The 18,977-nt window shown below is 46.6% G+C and overlaps 1 protein-coding gene across 5 annotated transcripts in view; it reads right to left on the bottom strand.

The window, feature by feature from the left end:
* Positions 1 to 18,977, bottom strand: part of meis2a (Meis homeobox 2a) — a 77,061-nt gene that overhangs the window by 30,831 nt on the left and 27,253 nt on the right. For 4 of the 5 annotated variants that reach the window (XM_034115200.1, XM_034115351.1, XM_034115414.1 and 1 more), the window contains exon 8: positions 13,952 to 14,097. In XM_034115200.1, coding sequence (XP_033971091.1) covers positions 13,952 to 14,097 — 146 coding nt within the window. The remainder of the gene's footprint in view (positions 1 to 13,951; positions 14,098 to 18,977) is intronic. The other variant, XM_034115275.1, reaches the window with a different exon arrangement.

Genomic DNA, 18,977 nt, shown 5'->3' on the forward strand with positions numbered 1-18,977 from the left:
CGAGTTCATGGCTTCTTTTTCCACCACACGGCTGCCCCTCCGCTTTCAAGAGGAGGAATACGATCCCTCCATCCTTACAGCAGGGGCCTGGTCTCCTCTCTACTCTCTCCCTCGCTCTCATTTCCGTCGGTCTCTCCTTCTCCTGCCGTACTCCATAGGCCCCAGCAGCTATCCTTTTCTCGCTACACGCTAACCCGCCTGGCCTCGTCTCGTATCCTTCTCACCCTACCTCTTTCCCTCCTCTCCTCTCATCTCGTCCCCCTCTTTCAAAGTTTCCGCTCAAGCTTTAAGCCAGGTCCTAGAGGGCAGGAATTTGGCCTGGTTTTTGAGACCAGTCTGTTGGCTTTGTTGTGGTAACTGCCTGCTCAGGGGCACCCAGCTCTGTTCTGCTCTCCAGCTCGCCTGATGTCAACACACAGCCACTACTTGCTCTTAAGAAATCTTTAAAACATCTTGTTGCAATGACTACAGCGAACCAAAGGGTTTTGTTCCTAAATTCAATACATTTAAATTAAGTCTTGGGTGGATTTTATTATGTTTGATAATTCTCTAAAAATGAACCTCCTGTTCTTGTACTCTCCATGATGTTGCCTGTTGGGAGTGTGAAGTAATTGCTCTCTTGCCTTTGCGAGGGACTTTAAGGGCCTATAAGCAGATCATTAGAGGCCTGGTGGGCCTGTCAAAGCAGAAGACCCACCCACTTCGCCTGCATTGAACAATCTCATATCCACACCACTTGTCACTGTTGCCAGTCATAAAGTCACCGGGAGCACATGCTGTAGCTAAAGTGTAGTGAACAAACCACCTAAGCCACTGAATAAACACCGGCAATGGTTTAATGACGTATGTACACATTGTAAAAAAGCAATGATTTTCTATACTGACTAACTGAGAGTTGGCCTAAAAAACTATACCATTAGGGGAATAAAAACAAAACACTGCGAAATAAGTTTACACAATAAATATATTTTATGTTTTTCAGTTTTAATGGGTAAGGAAAATATACTGTTTGAGTCATTTCAAGAAATAGCTTCTAATAAATGCGATTTTGTTGTTTATGTAGAAATAAATGTATCTGTATCAACAAGTCTAGGTTTTAAGAGACTGTTCAGGCAGGGTAGAGCACTGACAACCTAGAGTCTGTTGATAAAGTGTGTTGGGAAAAGGACTTAATATTAACATACAGGGTCCTTTAAGATTAACCTCTTTCTCTATTGTGTTCTGTGGACTGTGTGTTTAACTTTCGAAGTCAAAGTAAAGTGATGCTGATCTTTCAATTGAAATAGAAACAGAGTAATTTGTGGAGAGATGGACAGACAGAGGGAGAGAAAAGGGGGGAGTGATCACTCTTCAAACAGAAGATTGTAAGAGTTACCACTTGATGGTTGTCCCTTTCATTGTGCATTAACTTAATGAGCATAAGTATTCAAATACACAACCAGGACCCCTCTTAGCTTTCTCTTTCTAGTCTCTCCCTCTGTCTCTTTAAGACTTCACATTCTCAAGAGAAAGGCTGGTACATTCTAATAGCGAGCCTCAGGACACAACAACAAGAGCACAACCACTTACAGAGGACAAACAAGAAACCCCCCGGGGCCGGCTATGGAATGTCAAGCCAATTTGAAGCTATCATAGGACATTTGTAATGTCAATTTTTGTTTTTCAGGTCAAAAATCAAAGGCAAACATGTTTGGTAACATTTGTCCATTACAGTGCAAGCAGGAACACCCCCTCCCCCGCTCAAAAACAGCTGCAGGGGACACTTCCTGTTTGCTAATGATGCTAAATGTGTTCAAGTCAACCATGTCAAATTTTCTCTCCCTTGAATGGACAGCTGGGGTGGAAGGAAAGATTTTCTCTTCCAATGTCTCCCTATTTCTTCTATCCTGTCAGCGAGACAAGCTCTTAGGCCTGTGACAGACAGACAGACAGACAGACAGATAGACGGACAGACAGACAGATTATGTCTCTGTCAGTGAGACAGAGCAGCATAGCTGAACCAAAGGTGCATTCATCTGAGATCACAAGTACTTCCATGGAACAAAGCCAGCCAAGCCCTGATCAGTCACCACCCCGTCCCTACCTGTTGTGTCTGTTCTCTTTTACTGAAAACCGTTTCTGCCTTTCAGAAATGCACGTCTTCAGAGCTCTCCTTTCATCTAGGGGTGCATGAGTCAAGGAGATATCTCCTGTCATTGCTCAACACCCAGGGGCGGCTGGCTGCATGAGGCTGTGTGGACTGACAAATGCCCTCAGGATCTTTCACTTTCTTAATGTTCCTCAAAGCAGAGTCGACATGTGATGTAGAGTTAAAATGCCTTTGTGAAGTGCCGCCAAAAACAAGAGAAGAGGAGGGAAGAGAAAGGAAGAGAAGGGGTGGTAAGGCAGGGATATAGCTTTTAGGCCTGGTTAATAGCAGCCGATCTTTAAGTGCATTCTTCCATCCTCTCCCTCTCTCTACTTGTAGTGCTCTTAGGCTCAATCCTGCCTGGGGGCCGAGGTGACCTTTGACCTGGCTGGCCTGCCTAGCTACAGCCCTCTCGTTTGTTAGGGGCTTTATCCACTGACAAAGCAGGCAGGAAGTTGGCAGCCACCCAGCAGCCCCATGGGAGGATGACCATCAGCTAGCTCAGCTTACCGCTTATTACAGGATGGTGGAGAGCATGTGTGTTTGTGTGTGTGTGTGTGTCTGTCTGTCTGTGCAGTGGCGTGCGTTTGCCCTTGTGCTTGCATATACTGTATGCATGCTTGTTTATAAACATACTTCTGCATATTTAACTGCATGCATGTTCGACTGTAGCTGTACACTCGCATGCACATGTGTAGAAGAGTGACACAATCAGAGATGGAACTGACCTTTTTTTCGTCGTGCCGGCAATTTTGTACTATGTTAGCTAATGACACGCAAAGAATAGGCCTGGAAGCTACGGACGTCCCTGTCTCCAAGCTAACCCGATCAGCTACGCATGTTAGCAACAATCAGGCAACCTTCCAGCCGCCGGACTCAGGGGACCCTGCACACTTCAGTCTCTCTCTCTCTCTCTCTCTCTCTCTCTCTCTCTTTCCTCCTCCTCCCTGCAGCCGGCTCATCAGAGCGCTCAGAACAGCTCACTAAAACATTATATCATAAGACACTCCAGTTTCACTCTCGCCACTCCATAAAAGTCAGGTAATTCATACTTCATTTATATACCTTCCCATTAATAAAGCTGATGAACTTTCACTCCTTAAATCTAATGGGCCATTTTGCCGTGACTGCTAGCACTTGCCGTTTTCTCCGTTTCTCTCTATCTGCCTCTCCTCTTCCTTCTAGTCTCTCGGAGAAAGCTCATCTACAGTCGCTTAGCCGCTGCTCACGTACAGTGTTTTATGGGTGACGAGAGAAAGAGAAGGATTTACAGATTTTTGAGGATTTTGACTGACCTCTGCCACTGACAAGCGGTGACACGTACCATATGGGGATATGTTGTAGCTTTTGGTGGTTCGCCTCCTCTCTCTCTACCTGGTTCTCTATCTGGGTGCGACACAGGGTCATTGACCTCCGGGCCTAAAGCAAGGCATGATGGCTCCCTAGCTCAGAGGCTGTTGACAAGCGTCTGTGTTCTTTTCAACAACTCGTTGAACCACCCCCCTACCCCTTCCCTTCTCAGGAATGTAACACAACCGCTCACTGAGGTAACCCAAGCCCCTCCCCTCTCCCATCCTTCATTTACAGAAAGAAAGAGAGACAGAGAGTGAAAGCAAGACCAACTGGGGGTGTGAGACAGCTGTCCCCCATCTCCCCATCTAACTCTTGCTCCCTCTCTATTTCTCTTCCTCTCTTTAGATTTGCTTCTATCCAACTGCCTGTGGAATAATTAATGATGCAATTGAGCCGAGGAGAGGACTCTGACCAGCAGGGGCCGATCCTGAATGCCTGGGTAGCCGTTTTTTATGGAAGACCAGAAAACAGAAAGTGAGAAAGACATGGAGAGATAGATAGGCAGAGGTAGAGAAAGACATAAAACAGTCAGACAGTGAGAAAAAGACATTGTTAATAGTCTGTTTCCCAACAAGCCTTAACCCAGTCTTTCTGTTTTCGTCCCCTCTAGTCTAATCCTCCATCCCCATCCCCCCTCTCCTCTCCTTCATCCTGATGGCGGGATCGGGGGGCCTGACCTGTCTGGTGATTGATGGTAATGTCTCAGGAAGTCATTTTCCCCGACAGCACCCTGCCGCCTTTCGCCAGGCCTGGTGCAGAGGTGAGCCTATCACATGGACGCTTTTAACTCTTTGCTCACTCGCCGCCGGACCCATCTATCTTATTCACCCACATCCCATTAGCCTTCTCCCTCCACACTGTACCCCGTGCCAACCACCAACCCCAAGCCCCCACTACTGGCACCGAGGCAGGGGTGAGAAAGTTGGTGACGCAAGATTTAAAAAGTTTGCAGAGGAGTATCTTGGCAAAAAAACACAGGCCATCTTGAAGTGGATCTGCCAAGTGGCCCCTAATTCAGGTTGCTGGGGATGGATCCCCACGACTCCATTACTGTCAGCGCTTACCACCTCCATTATGGCAATTAGGACGTGGTTCCGACACTAGGAATGCTTTGCTATGCTGTGGAATTGCTAACATCTGCCGTGTCTCCGCTCCATGTGTCAGAGCAGAGTTGTCTTTTCTTAAACACACATCTTTTTACAGTCACACTCTCCACTCTTTTTTTCCTTTTCCCTCCTGTTTCTTCAACACTGCTCTCCACATTTATTTTCTTAATTCGACTCAAACTGTGCCTTAAAGAGATCCCTCTCTGTTTGAGTCCAAATAACCTAAAATGATCCGTGAAGAGCCTCGCGGTTCCCGTTTTCAATAGGCTTCATTAGTTTTTCTTATCTAGCCAAGGAACGGAGGGGAAAATGGCATGGAGATAATCAATGGAAAGGGGCTGGTAGCCTATTAATCTCCCCCAAAGGATTGTGGGTTAATACACGCTCTTGCATAGGCAAACATGGCTGTGTGGTGAACACATCTGTCTGCCTGGATGGGCTACTTAATGAAACAGCCAGTGTTTGGCTGCTGAGATGGATGTCGTTCCCCCAGTGAAAAATGAGTTCTCTCTCCCACTACGCTGAGCCGCACATGATAGGGCTCCATTCAATTCACTGGAGACCTGACTGTGTCCCCGTGTGAGAGCAGCTCAAACAATGAGGGTGCCGGGCAGGACAGGCAACGCATGGCCACTAGAGCAAGTCTTCATGGAGATCATATCAGGGAATCCTAATGTGAACAAGAGGGTGACTGATCTGGGAATGGGAGAAGACCGAAAGACTAGAAGAGCAGTAGTACAGTAGGCAGATAAAGAAGAACAAGGGAGGAGGGAGATGAATGCTGAGCCACCTGGGATAGATAAGCCGGCTAAATGTGTTGGAGTGACACAGTTTGTGTGTAAAAACCTTGGTGTGTGTGTACCTGATTGTATGCATGTGTGTGTGCATGCAGTCTTGCTTATCTGCTAGGACATGTATGCATGTTTCTTTCAGTGTGTGTGTGTGTGTGTGTGTCTAACGTGACCCCTGGTCAGGGAGTCCTGTAACAGGAGCGCACCTCCGGTTCTGCGAGCTCTCCTCTCAGTGTGCTAAACAGCCACCTGAAGACAGGATTAGCCATTGTGACCCGGCCCCAGAGGTAACCGAGATACACCTCCGGGGACAGACATGAAACGCACACTGTCACGTGTTTGCAGAGACACGGCCAGGTGGGAGGAGACATGCACAGGAGAAAATAGAGAGAGCTGTAAAATGGAGACAGGATGGGACAGGTGGCGGCAGGGATTGTAAGTGCAAACAGGACACCTATAAGAGGATGAATATAAGTAGGATACAGTATAATGTGGAGCAAGCTAAGAAGGTGTCAGAGGTGTTTGCTGTTGTCTACTGCAAACAAGGACTCAGAGCATAAGAGGATTGTGCGACCCAACTCGGTGCCTTGGGGTAGCTGAGATTTGTGCCTGCATGGAAATTGATGCCTGTCAGCCAGTCTATGACTCAACTCTGACAGTAGGCATGCATGTGTGTTTCTGTGTGCACATACAAAGTGTGCGTGCTGTGACAAATGAGCTGTGCTTAATTTGCGACTGATTATGCGGGCTGCTGGTGCCCTAAACCCCTTTGAACTTGTAATTGCCCCTGGTTTCAGTAATGAACATTAAGGAGGATTCAGAAACGTGTGGCTAATTACACATTTGCCCCCTTTTTCATTTTCTTCATCTTTTAATGCAGGATGAGAAAGGGGAAAAGGAGGAGCAGGAGGAGTAGTAGTAGGCGGATGAGAGCCAAGGAGGAGGTTCTGGGTTGCGAGGCATACACTGCTGTTGTCGCCCTCTTTATCTAAATAATTGTACAAGCTGGTTTATGGGCTTAAGAGAGGTGCTTTGTGTGTCAGTCGCTGTAGCCTGGGGGATAAGGGGGGCTAGCTTTCCCCATGATCAATATTCAGAGATTCACATCTGGAGCCAAGGCCTGCTCTGCTTAGATTTGGATGTATATATATATATATATTTATTTTGTATTTGATTTTCTTTCTTTGATTCTCTTCCTTCTCTATCCATCTGCTTTTTCTTATCAGCTATTTTTGATACAGGGGTTGCTATCTATCACATATGCTCATTTGTATAGCCTTACATGATCTTAGGGGGATGTAGCTGCAGAGCAATGTAGATGTCTGAAGTGTATGAGGTCGGCTCTGTGTGGAGAACAGACACTAACATCACACGGCTCAATATATATGCTAGACAGAGCTGCTTGAGCAATGGAGCATTCTGGGTAAATGGCTGCGGTGCAGGGAGGGTCCACTGAGGCCTGTGCGGGGGGAAGAGTCGGGGAAAGAAGCAACAAATTGACCCGCTCAGCCTCAGTCTTTGATGTGGACCGGGCTCTCTCTTAAAAACTAGTCCATATGTTCAGAGAGGAAAAGCGAGAGGATATCAATGGGGGGAAAAAATGAAAAGGTGAGGAAGTGGGGGGAAGAGGTGAGAACAAGAGACATGGCTCCCAGTTATAAGGACCCCACTGTGCAGGAATCCCACTGCCTGCCCCTGGACAGAGCGCTGGGCAAAACAAAAGCACGCATTCGAGAGCAGTAGGAAAAGGGAGGAGAGAAAAATCACACAAAATGGCAGGAGTGGGATTTGGTGCAGCAAGGGTCTCATGACAAACTAAACAGTGAAACACAGGGTCTGTTTTTAATTTCTACTCAATGCCTCCATCCCTCAACCTTTTCTCTCTCCTCGCCTCCCTCCCTCCCTCCCTCCTGAGCACCTAGTTTGCCGTTTCCACGGTTGTGCTGCTCCTTTTCCCTTTTCCATTATTCTTCTCTTGTTGTGAGATGAATATCAAAGCAATGCTGGGGCAGCTCGGAGGCCTGCAGCAGAATATCATTGGCCTCAATGGTCCCCAGCATGTAGCATCCACCGTTCTTGCCACAACCCCGCAATCAACCGTTGGGGGAAGAGGCGAGCCTGCAGGGCGGTACCCCTGCTAGGGTAAGGGGTAATTTGAGGAAACCAGCTCTAAGATGTGAAACCAAAATCCTCTTATTCATTTTGTTATGAGTAAGATAACCCCAAATGTGTAGAAAAGGGAAAACGGCGCAGAATCAGCCACCACCATCTTAATAACCTTGGTTTTCCACCGGGGGCATGTACATTATCACAGCATCCCTTGCGGGGTCCCTTGTGACGTCATTCAGCCCAATTTCTCATGGAGTCGGCTCAGACAGGCCCTAGCAGACGGATCAGTGTTATGACTACAGCAGCAGCGGATTGCACTGCTGTGCTGAAGGCAGGGGAACAGTGCCGGCTTATTCTCCGTGGAGCATTGGGCCTTAAAGAGGTCTCTTCAGCTCTGTTCATGTGTGTTCTTGGAGGAGTCCCTCACTGTTGAGGGATGTGAGTTTTTAAATCTGACTGCCCTCCCCAGGTCTCGGCCCTGTTCTACTTTGTTGTGGTCAGGGCATGTGCAGTCATCTCTACAGGGGCCGGTCAAACTCATGATGCGCTCTGGTTTTCCATGATGACACCAATGTCTTGCACATACACTCTGCTCCTTTGTCACCCCCTTGCTTTTGTCTTACTGGTGTATATGTGGAGGGTTCCCTTTTTTTTCCTTTGGCAAACACTGTGCAGATTCACACAGCTTAATCACCTCCATGCAGTGGGAATGTGTCGTAAACAGTCCCTTAGCGTAGGCACTCATTTCTGCTACTTCATTAAACAACCTGCTTCAAGATGCAAACAACAGGAATGGAAATTAACTTGGAGGGAGGGAAAAGGGAGGAAATATGAGGCAGAGGGTGGAGAAGTGTTGGGGTTTTTCCAGGTATCTCTGCATTTCCACATGCACAACATTTATAAGGTAAACAAGCCTATAGGGGTGAAAAAGAAAAACATACACACTGTAAAGTGTATGCAAGGTTTACGTGCCGTGCTTTATACGTCAGTGGATTCCACTTTGGGTATGTCGGCTTTGAAGTGCAACTTTGACAGAGCGGGTCTAGGGGGCAAAGTGTAAAGGTCTGGTGTCGGAGCATGAAACAAATTAGGGCTTATTACATTATAATGCAACACTAAACCTCTGGAACGGCTACCTACTACGCTGAAGCACACTGTAAACAAGGCTTTCATCAGCCACTGATCTGCAATACCCTTTCACTAGGAAATTACCGCAAAGCTGCTCTGCAATGAGATGGCAAAGTTGATGCGGCCCGTCATATAATTATACAGCCTGTGAAAATTGGACGTCACTGGATCCCTCTTCTAAGCTTTCCTTCTGTGTTCTCCTCTCTGCCTCTACCAAAAAGCATCTTGTTGACATGGTTGATTTGTTGACAAGGAAGTTGAGATTCTTGTGTGAAATAAAGAATTTCTTAAGTGTGTTTTCATTGTAGTGCCTGAGTCTCTTTCCATGCTGTCGTAGCCCCTCTGTGGTGGCCCGGCTGGGGAAGAACAGATGGCAGGCTGAGGTGGCTTGTGTCTCTGTTTTCCAGGGTCGCTGAGCAGCCACTATTAGAACACAGCGACTAGACAATGGCTTGGCCTCAAACCCCCAAAGATCTCCTTCAGAGTCATTATCAATGACTTTCAAAGACTCCTGTGCTAAACATGACCAAACTACCCTGTCATATTGTCACTAACGCCTGTTTTGTAAACACACGTACAAAGGCTTTGGGTGTTTTCACAAAAGTAATGTGATGACTCTTTTTCCTGCGTCTCCCACTGATAGTCACACATGTGGGCAGCGGCAGTGAACCAAACTGTCGCCTGGGTTGCTACGGGTGACTGGAGAGCTGACTTTTGGGCTCCGAGGCAAACGAGCACATGACAGATTAGTGTGTGGGCCTCCTCCAGGCTTCCACCTCTGTGACCCTCAGGAGCCCCCTCTTTACCCCCTCCTCACCCTTGCTCCTACCCCTAAATCCCCCCCGTCCTTCTGCTTTGTCTCCACCTTCTCTTCATCCAAACACACAACAAGCTAAGAAAGTAAAAAGCAAACTTGATTGTCACAGTCGCTTCTTGAGACTTTTTATGGCTTTAAAAAGTTAATTTTTCAAAAATCAACAATGTAATGTGAACTAACTATCTAAGCATGATTTTTTTTCTCATAAAAGTAAAAATAGTGTGATATGTATACTGCGAACAAAACGTGAGAGCGGCAACTATGGAATAAACAGCTTTCAGCAGTTCAGTGTAAAAGGAGAAAGGGCTTGGGTATTTCAAAGTGTTTGCAGATGTGTGTCTCCACCAGTTAAATGCTACTTGTACTGGAACAACACACAAGGATTAGAAGGACTAGAGGAGCTTAAACAAAACTGGGGTTCCAACAGAGCTCACTGTTTAGTCTACTCAAACAACATGCCCTCTCTTTTTGAGGGATGGACTTGTACACTTGTTTATCGTATGGGACAAACATCCGTTGCCAGGGTTTGGCCTTGCCTGTGCCTATGTCTTGTGAATGACCCTAGCTGGCTCTTTTATAAGCGTCTATAAAGGGCGGTTGAGAGAGCGGCTAGGAGGGCTCGACCTGACGATGACACCCTGTTGTCATGGAGACTAATGCTATGTTGGGCAGTGTAGGTGGGGTGTGGGGGGCGGCCACTGTCACTAGTGTCTAATGATGTTTGCGGCACTCATCTCCTCACAAAGTGCAATGTGTCCGCACTGTGGTTAACGCCTGTATTAACAGGGCATCTTTTGAGCTGGCTGTAATCATTTAAGATATATTTTCATTCTGTCAAAGCATTACACAAACTGTTTTAATACTATGGATGTGGCAAACCGATGGAGCATTGCACTAATACAAATATCTGAACATTCATCTAATACCACATGAACGTTTCCTATCTGAACTCAGTTCTGCTGCTCACAGTCCAAGGTCTTTCCAAATGACCAAGGGATATATCACTTCCCTTTCAAGGAGCCCAGGGGACCAATACACCTGGCTTAGCAGCTTAACAGAATTTCCCCAAACACCCAGGCCAAAGGGTGGCCCGACACAAAACCTGAGACGCTTGATGCTTGAGAGGGCTACCTCTTTACTCATCTGACTGACCACTCTCCCCCTCTCGCTCGATCCTTCCCTCCCTCCCTTTTTTTAAGCTAACACATACACACGTGTGCCAACCCTCAACTGGCCTGGCTTGCTCCTGAGGTCCCCTATTTATTTTCATAGGTGTTTGAGGGTTTACACTAGTCAAAAGACAAGGCCAGAGCCCAGAGTGGTATCTTTGTATCTGAGTGCTTCCTGTTTTCATTGCGTGGCCGACCCTTGTCTTTACAGGGGTGAGTAAGGGCTAGCAGGGGGCTAGCAGGGGGTGAGGAAAGGAAGGCCAGGGGCACCAAGGGGCTAATTGTAGATTTTAGAGTTTTCTTTGGCCAAAAAAGGGGCATCACCTAGTGTAATATAAGAACAATTCCCATCACAGCCTCTATATTTCTCTCGCTTACACACAATTGTTTCTCTTCTTCTATCTTACATTCCCTCTATCTGCCTACCCTCTTATGAATTGTGTAGTCCAATGCTTTTGAAGTGCAGTATAACATTTTACCCCTTACAGGGAAGTTTACCTTTCTGATAACATAATCTCCCTGTAGTATTGAAAAGCTTATACCAACAGTCTGGGATTTTCCTTCCCCTAATGTGGCTGGAAGACATCCAGAAACTCGTAGGGAGGGAGAGGGGTATTAGAGAGAGAAAGAGTGGGAGGGAGGATGGAAGGTGGGAGTGGAGAGACAGTCTGACCCTCTTCTGCCAGCTAACACCAGCTGATCTGTCCTGCCGTTTGCCAATTACATATGGGGCATTTAAGGTTGCCAGCTCACGTGCTTTCAACAACATGTGCATATGGGCTCAGTCTGAAAGAGCTCGGAGATATATCAATCCCTGTACACACTCGTCGTGGAGTCTTTGCACATTTCTGTTCTGTTTGGCAACAAAAACGGTATGTTTCCCTAGAACGTTAGCATGGTAGGGATGTTGGCAACCTGCTGACTGTCGTGAAGAAAAGCATCTTGTGATTTCTCCCAAGAGAGTGTGAGGTCAGAGTGAAGCAAAGGAGGGTGGGAGGGGAGAGGGAGAGGGCAATTTTGTTATACTGAATCCAAAAGCCAACAGTTGTTACTATTGGCCTGTGTTGTTTTTCGGTGTGTGAGGGGGGGTCCAGTCCTTTTGAGCTTTTCAGAAGATGTGACAATAGCTGGATGTTGAGAACATATGTAGAGAGACCCCTGTGGCTCATAGAAGAGGAGCTCCATGCTGGCCCCGCAGTTTGAGGAAAATACAAGGCCGCTCCTTTCACTCCTCACCCCTCAGTTAATGAATGCATGAATGGCAGAATGCCGCTATAGGCCATTCAGGGGCCAAAGTCCCCAAGAATTCACCCTTGCACAAACGCATCCAGCAAAGGCAAATACATTTGCTTAACAAATTAAAAGAAAGGAGAATGGCTAATGGGTGTGTGTGTGTGAGGGAGAGAGAGTTTATTGGTGGGAGAATTGGATGGTGAGAAGGGGGATAATTCAATTAGTCCTCTTCCTCAGTAGAGAAATGAAGGCAGGTTAAAAGGGAGGGATTATTATTTGTACAAGACTGGCCAGGGCTTTACACAAAAGAAACAAATAAAGATTGGAGAGAACATCTACAAGCAGGGGATGGGATAAAGGAGAGAGGGACAGAGAGCGCATTGAAAGCTCTGCTCTGTCTGAATTAACCAGCGCTCTGAAAAAATGCGCCTGTGCCCAACATAGGGCTCTCATTCCCCCTCCTTTGCTTTCCACTCTTTCAATTGAGTTTTAAAACAATTCTAAAGATAATCGTTGGCGACTCTTCCAAAAGCTCTGTATGCTTCATTATGTCGGGAGCACTGAAGCAGTTTGAGGCCTTGGCCAGGACAGATGCTAAATCATTACTTTTTTAGTCTTAATTCAAGTTAGGTTAACAGTAAAAACAAACAGTAATATCTGCTTTAATAAAAACGTTGCCAATGTTGCTTGGCCCTTTAGAGCACAAACAAGGCTCCTTCAAAATTATAAAAAGAAAATGGCCTAAAGCACAAACCAAGCAGAAGCAAATAAAGCAAAAACATTTTGGAGTTGATCCTGCCTCCGGCCCTCAGCCACTGAATGGTCTGAACGGTTTGGTGAGAGGTCTCCAGTCAGGGAGCGATGAAGCTGTGAACAGCTGTGAAGTCATTTTGATAATGATGAGAATAATAAGCATGCAGACTAGCGTGGTGGAGCCGCTAAGGCCTGCGAGGCTCAGGGCTTTGCTGTTGCAGCTTCACTGCTCCTGAATAGATAAAAGTGATTAAAGCACTCCTGATTATCCCTGACCAGTATGTAATGGATTACAGGCCTTTCAATTAGGCCGTATTTGCTGGCCACACATTACTTGGGCTTTTGGTTAGGTAATCAGGGTACAGGGGCTTTGGGCAGGTGGCTGGGCATTGGTAAAAAAGGGGGGACAAGGGCTGCCTGACCCTCTTAAATTTGTGGATGATCCATAAGACTGAACCTCTAAACCAAGTCTCCTTTACTCTCTCTTATTGTACTTCTCCCTCCCCCCCTACACTGTCCCCTCCATCTCTGGGACAGGGAGCCACGTGCTCCGAGAGCAGCTTATGTGTCCTGGTGAGGCCACCTCCTTCTGAAATCTGACCTGTGTTGCAAAATCAATACAGCCTGATGTTCTGATAATGTCCTGACATTAGTGAGGGTGGGGGGGACATGTGGTTCATCCCCTTTTACATGACACACACAGACAGACGGAGAAACAGACTGACACACACATAAATGGCTAGGCAGGAGAACAAAAATAAGGATGTACCTGAAACATGAGCTATAATGTCCCAAAGTAAAGAGGATTATAACATGTGAAACTGACCAAGAGATAATAGATTAAGTCTTTCCTCATTTCAAATAAAAAAAATACATTATTTTGGTGTTGGTCAATGTGTACCCGCAAACCTCTACAAATCTAGACTTACTTATAGTAGTTAGTGTAAAAACAAATATTTATGTTTGATTTCAATTTCCATTTGTACTTGACCTGAATCTTGACACACCTTTACACTCACAATAGTCCTGCAGTGGCTACCATTGCTCTTAATCTGCCCCAGAAAAACAAACAGAGCATCTCATATTGGAGTAAATGTCTTGGATTGTTGGTCCCTCTCCCTCTTACTCAGAGTGTGCTGAGCAGAGTAAACAGTCCAAACTGATTAGATTGACCTGGTCACTGTGTCCCTGTGACAGGTGGCTGACAGGTGAGCATCACAGCTCAGCCGTCACTCAGTCCCTCAGTAACGACTACGTGACAGGTGTGTGTCTGTGTGTGTGTGTGTGTATGTATGCGTGTGCTTATACCTGGGTTGTTTTCTTACATGTGTATCTCCCCAAAAAAAGCTAATGGCTGTGCTTACCGTGAGATGCTGGAACAGCCACGCCCTCATGATGTTAGTGGCCACCTTGGGAAAAATGCCACGCTTTTTCTGCCTCTTCTTATCCTTGTCCGGATCATCGTCATCTCCTGTGCCGGGCGATGCAACGCTGTTGTCTAAGCCATCTCCTAGACAGAAACCAAACCAGGGGTTAAATAACATCCCACTACAACACTGGCTCAGAATACAGTTTTTTAAAGAAAATCCTGATCTCAAAATTCTCAGAGCTACAGACACTCAAAGCTGAGTTTAAGGCTTATGAAAAATGGATAAACGGACAAATACCAGAGATATATAGGATTTCAAAAGAACTGCACTGAGGAGTAGAGGATCGCCAAAGCAAAGCCAGTGTTGTGTAGTGAAGATATGGAGGTAGGGGGATTTAGATGGCCTTAGAGGAAGGTCTGTACAGTGAGTGAGGGGTTTACACAGAGGCCTAGCAGAGTTGTTGTATACCCCAGAGCACGGGAGAGGGGAATAGGGGTTAATGACGGTAATGTTATGGTTGGACGCTGAAACACTAGGTTCCTCACTCAGTTCTACAGTAGGAGGAGGAGGAAAGAGAACAAAATGGAGCCAGAGGACAAAAAAAAGGACAAGGAGCCTTCAAGTACAGTAGGGGCCTCGGACTCATGTCATTAATTCAATTAAATTTGCATGCTTGACATAATGTAGAGCATTTTCTTCTTCATCTTTTGAAGGGAGCCAAAGGGGACAGGACGGAGTTATGCAGACATATACAGACCTACACAGACATTCATAGATTCATGTTGCGTGCACAGACACACTCACATACAAACACAACTCAAAAGGAGTTGATCATTCACGGCATCCAGTGTAGACGCATGAGTACTAAAGTAGGGATGTGATTTGGGGTGGTTCATTGTTGCACTTCGATGCACATAATGGACTTGTCTGCCTCCCCCACCCCACCCCACCCCGAGCCCCAACTCTGTTAGTCCTCCTCTCCCACTCCCTTTCCTCGCAGCAACCCCTCCCCTAGGTGATTCCGCCACAAGATTAGCATGACAGGCCAGCGGCGGCTTCGCCTGCATTAATGTCCGTCAGCGTTTGATTTCAAGAAGAAAACATGCACATAACCAAGGCACGATTTCTCTTTTAAACCGAAAGTTTCCATCTTTGTTCTTTGCCTTTTTCTTGTTTCCTCTTCCTCGGCATTAATTGTGCATTAGCAAAAATGATTTACTTTTAACAGTCATAGTTATTTTTTCTTGCCCCCGGGCACAAATGCCTTGAAAGCCTTCCTTGAGGGCATCTAAATTATGTATCTGAAAAACTCCTCCACTAAGACAGCGAAGGACCCTGACATTCTCACAATTCAGACTCGCATGTCCTCCTGTTTTTGGGGAAGCATCAATCACAACCACCGATACAAGCCTTAATCTCGCATAAATATTTGAACTAATAACATTAAAAAGGGGGGAAAGAAAAAGGATCCGACTGGTGGCGTAATCAAATGCAAAATAAATGAAGAATACAAGGACAGCAGGGGCCCTCGCTTCAGACTACTTTTTCCACTTCTTCTTCCTCTCCCTTGTTTTTCCCTCTTTTCCCTCTCTCTCTGTCTCTCTTTCTTTTCTTTCAGTGCACAGTGTTTTCCTTCCACATCATTAGCGCAGAGCCACACGAAAGAGGAAAACAGAGAAGTGCCGACTTTGCGCTCCCCGTGTGAAGTTAAAGAAGCAACAGCCCCTCTGAAGGACATATGGGAATGGGGACACAGACTAGGGGTGTTGTAATTGTAGAATGGGCATTCATTAGTGGCAAATGCCGTAAATCCCAGGCTAAGTACGAATCCTTGTTCAGGAAAGCCTAAAACAATAAACTTTGGTCTGGCCATAGCCCTACCCTGACTGCGAGGGGCTTCCTGAGAAATGCGAGCCAGACGGAAGTCAAGTCTTACTCCCCCAGTTTGCTTCCAAACTTCAATAACAACAACTAGTGAGCTGTGAATTTTAACCACCCTCCCCTTGTTTCTGTGCTTTGAGCTTCACTGAATAATGTTGATACACAGTTTGGTTGTTTGTTTGTTGCCGCTAGGTTTTGTGTTGTTTTTTTAGCTAGTCTCTAAATCCCTCTCCTGCTGTGAGCAGTCAGGCTCATCCAATGGAACCACACAGTGGCCAAAAGGCTAGCAGATTAATTTTATTGACGTTTCCATTTTCACTGCAATGCGATAGCCTCCCCCCTGGCCAGGGCCTGAGCGACCTGTGCGTATTTACAGACTGACCTGTCACTTCATTACCCAGCATGCTCGCTGCCTCCTGCCCTAGCCCGCAAGGGTGAAACCGGACTCCAAGGCTTTCAGCTACTCTCTCCCTCTGTCTTTCTCTCACATGCACATGGATACTGTCAAGTGTGCGCAGATCACACATGTGGCGTTCAAGCACAAACGTTGTACTCAGTATTAATAGGGGCTTTGAACAAAAATATACATGCAGAAATGTGTGTATTCAAAATATAGGAAGATCAAATGTGGACAGAAGGTGAAAAGAAAAAAAGAAGGACAGAAGAGGAACATGAATAAGGAAAGTGAAGGAAAGACGGAGTAGAAAAAGAATAAAGAAGACCCAACTTGCACAACCTCATTACATCTAAAGGAGAGCTGGTGCTTTGCATCCACCCCCACTCCTTTCTTATGAGCGAGAGAAGGAACGCTGCAGGGCAAATTGTCCCAAACGCTAATGGCTTCTGACTGTTCCCTGGCAACTCTGCCATTCTAACCTGTGTGGATGTGCACTCTGAAAAAAAATGGGGAAAGAAAAAAAAAAGTGCAGGGCAGAGCAAGCAGGGGGAAGCGTCCCATCATCTGGCCATGTGACACAGATGGGGGTTGGCTATTAGGAGGCAGCCGAAAGGCCTAGGGGAGCCGAGGTGCTGGAGTGTAGCCCCGGGCACTTTTGGAAAAGCAGCGCCCTTGGAGACGGGAAAAAGAAAGCCCCCCCCCTTCTCTCCCACTCTTTCCCCAGTCTCTGTCTGTCTTCCCTCAGTCTTTCCTCCTCTCTCCTTCTCCCTTACCCACTCTATCAAAATGTTGACCGAAAGTGCCTGCAATGAAAGTTTGTGCCTATTTTTTATTCGCACGGAAATCGAGAAGGTGTAATCAGGCAAGATGGAAGACAATGAGCAGACGCAATGAGGGCGAGAGTGAATGAAAACACTCGCAAACAAACAAGCACCAAGTCCAAGAGCGCATTACGCTCACATACATTCCCTCTCTCATCACCAGTGGGTGGTTATTAAAAATGCATTCAGATATATCGCCCTGTGAGTAAATTGGTCTCAGGGCTGAGCTCATTAACGGGTTGGGAAAGGACTGTAAACACACTGCAACTCTGCTTATCTAATGTTGGCACATTCAGGGTCGCTTCAGGATGCCTTGCTTTAGCACAGTGTGTCTGCGGAAAGTAAGAGGTCTTTTTGGGGAAGTCCTAATGACTCTAGAGATCATGCTTCACATCTACGAGCCACCCTGCCCCTCGGGGAGCCACTGAGGTCAGTCAGGCCTGGAAGCGTTATGGATATGGCCGCGAGTAAAGCATATTGCGGGTCTATCAGAACGCCCTCCCTTTGCTGCTCTACCATTCCGATAAACTCACGCATGAATGAATAATGACTTGTCAATAGTTGGAGAACATTCAAACCCAGTCATGGTTAGTTATCAAATAACACCCCAGACGTGTTGGTCCCTGTATAATAAGACCATCTACTGAAAAGCCTCTAGACAAGCTTTAGATGTTGTGTGTGTATTATTCTAAAGGCTTTGCAGCGATTTTGCACTGGGAGGCTCCGGCATTTGTTTCAGGGTAATGAAGCAAGAGTGTAGAGGCAGTGGCTTATGGAAGCTGTGGTTAAAGCGACTAATTACAACAGACCCCCCACAACCCCTGTCAGCCCAAACTAGTCAGGCATGTTCACCCGAGCTCACCCAAATGAAGAGGAGAGACAAACTCATGAGGGTAGTAAGAAGGAAAGAGTGGAAGGAGAACAGAAGCTAAGAGGCTCCTTTGGCCTTCTCTACCTCAGCACACCACTGTGACCCTCCAACCCTCCCTCCAACACCCTCCTCTTACACCACCTCTAGCCCTGCAGGCTTGGCCTCAGAGAATGGAGAGAAAGGAAGAAGGGGATTTAGAGCCTCCCTTTTCCCTCTTTTTCTCCTCAACTTTTCAGCCAACATAAGCGGCGTTTAGCACATTCAGTCCCCCAAATGGCAGCGAATGAGAGAAGCAGTGGGGGCTCCTCTTTTGTCCGTCTGGTTACCCCTTTTATTTACTCTGGATTTACGAAGGGGTCTTTGCCGGCTCTGGGACCACATGCTCTTGACGCACACACACACAATCTCTCTCACATACACACATACACAAACACGTAGAGGCTCTATTCACACCGGCGGAATGGCCAGCCCTCTGTGCTGACGGGGGATTACAGGTCTTCTGGCTATAACCGCATGCTAGCAATATGCTCCTCACTCACGTAACATACAAAACAGACGAGTGCTAACGAGTAGAACATAATCCCGTTAATGATAAAACACACACTTGAGCGTCCAATTTCTAACAGTAAGTAACACATCGGTGTGACCAAACACCATATGGCTTACTGCGCTCATTCAGATCCATACAGTAGATGAGGGCTCTAAACGGAACTCTTTTAGTGGGGCTGCACCACTGCAGCTAGTGTTTTACGCTGATTATTTCCTGATCTGTGCTTAAACAAGCAGCAGCCCCTTGCACTGGACCATAAAACAACAGCTTAGTAAACAGCAAGCATGCTGACAAATTGGTAGCGCTCAGGCCGGAGTCATTAACAGCCCTAAAACCTGTCAGAGCAATTACAACAAACTCTCTCCTTCAGCAAGTCCCCCTGCCAAACTCAGATGTCACAACCCGCCCCCTCCTTACCACCCCCTGTCACCAACAGGACACTGGCTAAAGGTGAAGCAGAGAGGACATTTTGCTCAATTCTTCAATAGCCATGACACCAG

Source organism: Trematomus bernacchii, unplaced genomic scaffold (assembly GCF_902827165.1).
Source record: "Trematomus bernacchii unplaced genomic scaffold, fTreBer1.1, whole genome shotgun sequence".
NCBI classification, from domain to species: Eukaryota; Metazoa; Chordata; class Actinopteri; order Perciformes; family Nototheniidae; genus Trematomus; species Trematomus bernacchii.